The 9,846-nt window shown below is 35.7% G+C and overlaps 1 protein-coding gene across 1 annotated transcript in view; it reads left to right on the forward strand.

The window, feature by feature from the left end:
* The window catches only part of LOC106457940 (sodium/hydrogen exchanger 10-like), a 42,143-nt gene that overhangs the window by 3,314 nt on the left and 28,983 nt on the right, over positions 1–9,846 (forward strand). Inside the window, exons 2-5 of the mRNA XM_022384027.1 lie at positions 637–734; positions 1,403–1,463; positions 2,659–2,946; positions 3,880–4,086. Coding sequence (XP_022239735.1) covers positions 637–734; positions 1,403–1,463; positions 2,659–2,946; positions 3,880–4,086 — 654 coding nt within the window. The remainder of the gene's footprint in view (positions 1–636; positions 735–1,402; positions 1,464–2,658; positions 2,947–3,879; positions 4,087–9,846) is intronic.

A 9,846-nucleotide genomic window follows, 5' to 3' on the forward strand; every position in this document is an offset into this window, starting at 1 on the left:
GTTACTAGAATGGTGCCTCGGATGGAGGGGTTGGCATACGACGAGAAGCTGAAATCTTTGAAATTGTTTTCTCTCGAAAATAGAAGAGTTAGGGGGATATGATTGAGGTGTTTAAGATTGTAAATGGAATTGATAGTGTTGATGTATCGTCTTTTTTATATTTAACAATGAAAATAGTAGGACTAGGGGACACAAATATAAATTTGGTAAGGTAGGAGTCATCTTCAGCTAAGACAGTTTTATTTTTCTAACAGGGTGGTTGACCTTTGGAATAGGTTACTTTCAGATGTTGTAGAGGCAGTAAATTTATGTGAGTTTCTAAGAAAAAGCTTGATAAGTATATGAATGAAAAGGGCTGGGTTTAGAATTTATTTTATTTTTTAATCATTTTAATTTAGTTTTGAGGATGGAACAGCCAAGATGGACCAATAGGTCCCATGTTGTCCCAAAATATTATTTTGTTATGTTAAATTGTTTTTGTTTGACCCTGGATGTAGCAGCATTTTGTTTAGTCCATTACACAGTTACTACCTGACTTAATACATTTCAAATGTATTGAATCAGATCTGTTTATTTAGTACATTTTAAAAGTTGAAAAGTCTAACAACTTTTTCAATGTTTTTTCTAATTTCTTAGGCAAATTTTTGGCAACAGTTTGAACATGGGCTTATAAGACGTGAAACAGTAAAAATTCTGCATTCAGCAGCTGACAGTGCAGCAGACCATAAAGATTCGTAAGTTTGTAATCTTAGTTAATACTTGTAATGAAAAGAAAATGGTTTTTCATGTGGTAGATAAAAATATTTTCTTAAGGAAGATTCATTTTTCATACATTTTGAATTAAGTGCTATGTATATATATATATATATATACCTTTGTTACTTCAAAAAGTTTATTAATAATCTTTCACTTTTGAATTGAAGCTCATTATTCATGTATTGATTTAGTTTAGAATGGCAGAAATTTTGTCTAGAAGTTTCTGTGAATCACTCTGACGGCTGTAAGTGCCTTTAATACTTCAATATACAGGAAGGTTGTTTTTCTGAATAGATGAGAATTTTACATGCTGTACCACTGTTTTATTAAAAATCATTTCAATTAACTGTAAAAACTAGGTTAATATAAGTGACTGTTAATAAATGCATTTTACAGTATGATAAGTTAATCAGTAAGTGGTTTTTCTGATACATGAACAGTTCTTCCATGAACCTTGTAACTTCCAAACAAACAAGGTAAATTATTAATTAAGAACTAAACATCACCAGTAATCCTATAAAGAGGCATTTTTATTGTGAACTTTTGATTTTTCTTCTTGTTTTTAGTTTTACTTGGATATGCTTTACGTTTTAGGAAGTTTCTTGTGTAGTTATTACTGCTGACAACATTTACATTTTTCATACAGATTTATTGATACTGAAGATTTAGAAAGATTGATGATGATTCATCCATGTTATCTAGCCCTTGTAAGTTTATGAATTTGGCAAATAGTTATATTAAGTTATTTATACTACATCTGCCAAATAATAGAATGTTTCTCTGTAATCTACCATTTTATAAGAACATTTAAAATGGTTCCTGCTGAAACATTATAGTTGCATTTATGAAAACTGTTGTGGAAATTATTACACTAAAAGAACATAAGTTTTCTTCCACGTCATGTTTATATTTATATATTTGTTACAATACTGAGGTTTTTTCATTGGACAGAAACATTTCAGTGAAATTGTTGTATTTGTTGTTAGTGTTAAACAAATAGGGTGTATATATATATATATATATATGTAGAAAAATGTATAAACAAAAACAAATAGTTTTAACAAGAGCTAGAATTTTTCTGAAGAAGTGAAAATTAAGACTGGATGAGATTCAAATCTTTTACTATTTTGGACATTAGTTTGTAGTTGAAAATACATAGTTCAACATGTATATATCTGATTGCTTCTACAACCTGAGTTATAGCTGGAAGTGTTGTGTTTTAAAATAGTTACTGTTATTACAGACATAGAACTTAGCACTAATGTTATAAGTATAAATACTGATATAGTGGTTAACTACATTGCAATTGCATATATGAAGAAATTTTTGTTTTATGTTGTAGAATATATTTCACTTTTAAAAAAAGGACATATAGTGGGCTTAGGAAACATACAGTATAAATAATCAATGGTTGTTTGCCCTTATCATAACTGTTTCAAACATCCAAACAATGAACTTAACAAACACCATTTTGACCTAAAATCCTATGTTATCCTTGCAATATTATCAGTATAAAAAGTGTGTGTTTGTGTGAAATGCTACTAGTCAAATTTCAAGGAAAACTTGTTTTCTTTCCTCTATTAGTATGGATACATGATCTTCCAAAAATTTTCTTTTAGTTTATACAGCATTTCTTTGTTTCAAAGCATGTCATTAAAGAACACAAGGCCTTAATATCTTAAGACATCAAAGAACATCAAGTATTGTAAAAAAGTTTCTTTATTAAAATTTGTCAATCAGACAAAAAGATAAAAGTTTTTAACACTAATAATAGCAGTTTATTTCAAATTGACCTCATATTGACTCTTCTAGCTGGTTATGTTGTAAAGGAAAGAAATAATAATAATATAAAAAATGCCATAATATTAATTTTAATTTAGTGTTTATCTCTCATTTTACCAGAAAAGGTGGCTGGAAAATAAAATTAGAAAGGTGGAATTTATTCCTGTTAAGCAGCAAGACAAAAAAGGAGCTTTGATAGGCAGAGCTGATGGAAAGTGTCATCGTTTTGCCCAGAAAATAATTTTAAATCCATTCTTTGAGCCATTTATTTATTCTATCATCACCATCAACCTCATTCCCATTATCTGGCAGTTACTATTGGATGAATCAGAAAAGAAGTTAAATAATGTACTAAAAGTTATCAATGCAGTGTTTGTTCTTATTTATGTTGCTGAATGTGTTATCAAGGTAATATTAATGTTGTTGATTTCTTAACATTCACATAATATAAGCTTTACATAACTTTGTTTACAGTACATGATGTTCACAGCATTTAATCAGTTTATGAATGGATCCAATATCATGCATATATACATTTAGTGACTTATGATTTGATTATTGTATAATATAAATTTAGCTACTGAAAAAAATGTAATTTGCTGGAATAACTGAAATGTAAAGAATTGCATTTAATTAATGAGTGTTGTGTGTGATCTTACTTGATTCTCCTGGTTTAAATATTCTTGTAGTTTTCTTAGTCATTTCAATAAAACATAGTGTAGTGTAGTAATTCATAATGTTAAGTATCTGCTCATTTGATAATTTCCTTAATTTCTGGTATAAATTCTTTCCGAGGAACTTCAGCAATACAAGTCCTTTCTTAATTAAAACTAGTTTATTCTTTCTCCATACAACTTTATAATACACAGAATTTCCACAGTCACTTTAAACTTAACAACCTTTATAACACACGCTATAAATCACAGTGGTTCACACACTTTCCTTATGGTGCCTACTGTTTGCTTGACTCAATTATCTATATCTTCAATCTATCTGCATATCTATCTATCGCTGGCTTTATTTGCCGAGCTTATATACTAAAAAAGAGGGCTCCTGGCAAACACTCGGACATTCGCGAGGTTCCTCAATAAGTCATGATCCTTCTAGAAACTCCAGCACGCATGCTCCCAGCGTCGCGTGACTTTCAATGTTGTAACAATAAATTTATTATTGTAATTTACTTTCTTCTTATATTCTATAATCTTTTCAGTTTCAAAATGATCAAACACTAGATAAATACTACTTGGTATGAAGTAATAGAGCCAGCTAATCACCTTAGCAATTTTGCTTGTAAAGAATTATTGATAGTAAATTTTAAGATGCTTCTGTTTTCTTTTTCAGATCTCTGCTTTGTCAATGAAAGGATACTGGAAAAGTTACTGGAATAAATATGATTTAATCATCACCATCATCTCTGTTGCTGATGTCCTAGTCAATATTGTTGTTTATTTTATGGAAGCAAATGAGGAAACTTTTGCTTTATCCATTCTTCGCACAGCAAGAATTTTGAGAGTGTTGAGAGTCAGTCGTATTATACGACTACTGAAGGTGAAAAAATTTTATCAGTATCGTTACTTTCCTTGATAGTAATTTTTGCTCCATGAAATGAAACAGCACATAACTGCTTACGTTAACATTTTGTTTAAATAGACTTAAAAAATTGACATTTTGTTTATTTGAATAATAAAAAGACAAAATATGCTATTACTCTTAACTTTCTTTGATACAAATTACAGCTTATTACTAGACATAGCTATAAATGCAAAATAAAATATTACCAATAGTTTCTGATTGTACTTGTAATTGCTCAATATTTTGCTAGTACAGCTAATTAGCAAACTTGAAGGTTATGGATTGCTCCTTATAAAGTGAAATATTGCAGATAAATTCTGGAAATATAGGTTATTTTATTTACACAAGTGACAGGTTAAATATATATAATACATTGCAAGTTTAAGTAATTATTTTAGACTAAAACAAAAATATTTTTAATACATTTGCTATTCCAATACATACATACCTTCTCTCTCACTTATAGCTATTACTTGACTGTCAGGGTTTCTTTCTTTGCCCATCTAAGCATTGGTCTGACTTTGTCTCTTTTGTTCCAGTCTTTTATACCCCATTTAATTGCCCTTGGCAATATTTGTCTCATGACACTTTCCACCTATATCAATGCACCATCTATTACTCTATATAAGCCTCTCATTCAGATAATGTTATCACTTGGGGAAAGGAAGAAACCCTGGCAAGAGAAATAATTTTAATTTCTGACCACCCCCGGGTTATTAAACCTAAATACCTACCACAATTGGATTGAGTTGGAATGTTATCACTTTTTCTCGACAAAGTATCACTGACGGGTTTCCCCATTATTATGATTGTTCAGAGATACTTTGACCATTATCAGTGCTATCTAGTTGATTTTCTTAATGGTAATTTATAATAAAAAATTTTATTCCGATTGGCAAGCCAATTTATGGCATGAATTTATGGAATATTATTTCTGGTATGAAGGCAAATCAGGGCTCTTCTATTCCACCTATGATATCTAGCATTGCACAATCTAGGTGGTGGTGGTGGAGTCACTTTCAGTTGAGGTTGTTGATGATCTAATTCGTAATGAAATGGAGACATATTTGGATCTGTGGTGGTCCTCCGAGGGCCTCTGAGGCTGCAATTCAGGGTGATCCTCGACATTCTGGAGATAATTTAAATTCACATTTTCCTGTGCCTTCTTTTAGTTTGTTGGGTTTTTAGTCCCCCTATGGAACAGTGGTGAGTTTGCAGACTCGTAATGCTGGGGTCTGGAGTTCAGTTCCCTCTGGTGGATGGCCCAACATTGCTTTGCTCTAACAAAGAAAATTTACCTCACAAAAGGTTGTACCAATCAACAGTAATCAACACAGTCTTTAAAGGAAAAAGAAAATAAAACACACTTTGGGATAACCTGCCTTTGATTTCTTTTCTTCTGTTGGTTTTTCAAGAGTGTGATGTTTTAGACTTTTTCCCAGTTGCTTTTGAACCTGCTCCTTACTTGATAGCTAAAAGGTGTGGGAGCGAATTTTTAGTTTTTCTCTCCATCCATGGATATTGTGGTTCATGCTGGGAGACTTCTTTCTCAGTTACATGAAAGGACAGTTATGCCTTATCTGATACGTTGTCAGAACTTCGTGATTTTAGCCTACCACCACCAGGTGGAAGCATTTTCCGACTCTCAAATAATACTTCTGCTCCTCGAATTTTGTGGTTCTAAGGCGGAGTTTGAAGTTAACCTAAGTAAATCTATGTCCCATGATGGGACAGGGTAAGTCTACAGTCTTCCAACTTTAATATCCACCACTTTGTTGGAAGACTCTCTGGATCACTAACTTCATTGATGATGAGCTGTATCCCTTGTTAGCATGCCCGTTGGTTCAATTTGCAGCTTCTACATTCCTCCCTGTTGTCTTTGGAGTCTTGAATTTCATTGGCTCCTACAGGGGGGGGGGGGGTCCCAACCCTCGACATCAGCCTCTCGGTACATTGGTACCAAGAATATATTCTGTATATATCCAAAGGTTCCACTGCTTGGTCGGATTGCCAGCAACATTAATTATTATTGTATACTTTAAGGGTCTGTGGGGGCTCGGCTCTGAGAATTTCTGGACATGTGGTAACCTTAACCATGGATCCAGGAGCACTGTAGGTCCTTGAGTCAGGATTCGTCATTCAGTTCATATCTTCACCTCTCTTATCCATCCAACCTTTGGGGTTTCCATCTCTCGCAGATCATCGGGATTTGGAACTTATAGAGCTTATAGAGTTTGGTTATTCTGGGTGTAGTGAGTGAGTTGTGCTAGTTCTTCCGAGGTTTTATTATTGTCAGTTGTTAGGCCTACACAGACAGGAGATTGGGGTCCAGTCATTGATCTTTCTCGTCTATATCCATGCCTATAGTCTCCAAGGTTCACAAATTACTCATTCATCAACCTGAGCTGACATTTTTTACTGGGATTGTAGATGTCCACATTTGCTGTAGTCGGCTCCTATCTGCACTTTGCTATAGTGGTGGAATCCCACCACTATCAGTGTTTGTTGTGCATAAGGGTCAGGTGCTGCTGTTCCAGGATTTTATATTCGGCCTAGCATCAGCTTCACATGGGTTCTGCCATAATGTACGAATTTTCTCGTCACTTCCATTACACTGTGCACACACCATTCCATGGATGACTGATTTCTACTGATTTCATATCCTAATTCTACTTTCAGAAACGACCAAGGCAGGCTTCATTTTCAGGGCTGAGACATCTATCCTTGCTCCCATTCCAGATGTCATCAGTTTTGATATTTTTATTTTTGATCTTGTCTCTCAGTCGGGCATAGTTGACTTCCATCTAGCTCAATGCTATGGTATAAGACGTCAGACTCTTACTCATCCCTCTTTCTCCTACAGCATGGATGGTTCTTTCTTTTCTAGGAATGTGGGCATCACTCGAATCCCTTATGCCTTTGGGATGAGAGCACAAGTGATAGTTTTAATTACCTTTATGCAACCAAGTGATTATAAACATCAATTCACTGGTTACCCAGTTTTCTTTGTCAGGATCATTCTTTGATCTTGAGGGGTTGTTAAGTCAGAACACTACTACGATATGGATTCCCATATTTCCACCTTGTCCAGAGTTCCATTTTTTTCACGAATGCCTTGCTTTATGGATGGGGTGAATATACCAACATCAGGAATTCCAGGTTCTATGCATGGACAAATAGACTTCTTTACACAATGTTTTAGTCCTCCTTGCTCTTCAACAGGCAATGAATGCCTCATGGTCTGGGCTTATTAAGCGGAAAATCGTCAGGCTTCACTCTGCCAATTCTGTGGTGGTGTCTTGTGTTTCTCATCTATGAGGCACTTGGTCCAGGGCTTCTTGTTTTTGATTTTTGAACCTCTCTCTCTGGGACCATTCCTATCTTATCACCTTACTAGCTTGCCATGTTCCACGGGTGATGCCTCTAGCAGCAGGTCAATTGTATTAATCCTCACTGATTCTCCTGATAGAATAGATGCTGCATCACAAGGTTCTGTTGGATTGGCTATAATTTTGCAACTCTGATCGGTGAGTTGACCTCTCCTTGGATCACCCAACTACTGGTAATTTTGTCTCCAGTACTTCATCTTCGGGCTTTGGCAATGGATGCATTCTGTCAGGACAGGATGAGATTACAATTCTAGGCCTTCTCTCCCCTTGATATGTTATGCAGGATACTAAATAAGATTTGTTCCAACCATTTTTGGGTCCTATTGATAATACCCGATTTGCTGCTACACCCTGGGTTTTGCTTCTGCAGAACCTTCTGAAGCATCCACCTCTTCCACTTCTTTTTTGGCTATCTATGTGGAGGCAGCCATGATCTTCCCTAGTACACCCATCTATCCAGAAGCTCAAGTTTCAGGCATGGAAATTTTGCAGCAGTGGGGGTTTAATTTCTAATGTTGCCATAAATCTGTCTCAGGTTTTGGTTACTCTGAGATGAACATCTGTCAACAGAAATGACATGCATATTAGCAAAGGTGTATTGAGAGGAGGTTGAACTCATTTTGGGCAGAGGTGCCAACCATAACTCGTTTTTTAACCTGGATCTTTGGCAGAGGTTTTTGCATCTTCCACAGTCACCCTGTTTAAGGTGGACTTATCGACTACCATTCGCTTATCATGACCACATAATTTTTGAGTCCCCGGGACTCTCTGGATTTCTCAAGTAGGTATATTAAGATTACAGTACAAGCTCTTTCTTAACACCTGTTTGTGCCCTGTCTCTTATATGCCCTGTATATCTTTTACCTGAAAGTTTTTTTCATGGCTGGTAGACTACAGACATCACCAGTTGGAGTGATTTGTGCCATTTGTCCAAAGACTGCTTTCTCATTCTCTCTACATCCTCAGACCAGTTCTTCTTATGCAAGACACTGTCAGACAGGAAAGGGGTTAAAGTTCTATTCACCTATTCATCTGATCACTATTTCTCACTTCTATGTACAATCAGATTTCGATCATGGTCATGTTCAGTGAGGGTCTTGAAGGTTTTGTTGCCTGCTCTAATGCCTTTATAGATGTTAGACAATGACTTTTCTTCTGGGCTCTCTTTGAAGGCAAGGATTCTTCTGTGAGTCACGTCTAATCAGATTTGTGACATTTCTATGTCCTTAGTGGCTTGGTCAAATTTACCACTGGAAGTCATTGTGCAACTGGTATGTGGACTTCCCTCAATACTTTTATCTCACATTATTTACCTGGTCTGGCAGTCTCTTCCTCTGAGGGTATTTGTCTACCCCCTTTAGCTATCTTAACCATTTCAGTTAGATTATACAGATGGGCGAGTCTTTTCATTGCTACCTTTCTGGATCCCTTAACTTAATTTCACAGGATCCCACTCTGTGGCGAGTATTGCCCAGGCAGGTGTGCTTTTATCAAAACAATTCCACACTAGTGACCACTAATTCAATATACTCTGTAGAACTGAGATGTTCCATAAGATCACCTAGGAGCTGACCAGCTGGTAATACTGTACTATGCTGGACTGCCACTCATAGATTATCATGAGTAAAGCTAAAGGGGATCCTTCCTATCCCTGCTGATCAACAGATTGAATAAATTGGGGTTGGTTTGCTTATAAAATTCATGTTCACCTATTGCACTGTTTCCAAAGTACTGTTCCTTAAGACTTCCCAATGCACATTACCCCACTAATTCTACTAGTGGAGCTAGGGAGTCCTTACCACACCAAGTTTCAAGTCACTGGGGTCATGGACAGTGGCATTTCCTCCAGAGTGTTGGAGTGAATTACGCCACTCTTGGAGAATAGGGCAAAGTTGGGGACCTCCTAACCAGGTCCCTAGGTGTTTTTCCAGATGTTGGTACGAGTGGCACCAGCCTATGTGGGAGCCTACTTATAATACTGGTTCAGATTTGATGCTCTGCTATCCAGTTGGGGTGTGCATGGCCCTTCTGTTTGATCAATATACACAGCGTGGTCAGAAGTAAATAGACACCACCTTTTCAGAAAAAATGAAATTTTTCAGTCATATTCATATGAATTGATGTATTTATTATTTAATTAATATCTAGTAGATCTTCCTTTCGCTTCATGGAGTTCGTTGATCCTTTGGGGTATCGTGAAAATCATCTCGTCAATTTTATATTGTGGGATTTTCGCCCACTCTTGCTTCAAAACTTGGAGTAGATCACTCTTCGAAGTTGTTTTTTTTTGTTGTTTCTTGACTTGTCAGTCGAGTATGGCCCAGGGGTTTTCGATGGGGTTCATGTC

This window comes from Limulus polyphemus, unplaced genomic scaffold (assembly GCF_000517525.1).
Source record: "Limulus polyphemus unplaced genomic scaffold, Limulus_polyphemus-2.1.2 Scaffold394, whole genome shotgun sequence".
Taxonomy (NCBI): Eukaryota; Metazoa; Arthropoda; class Merostomata; order Xiphosura; family Limulidae; genus Limulus; species Limulus polyphemus.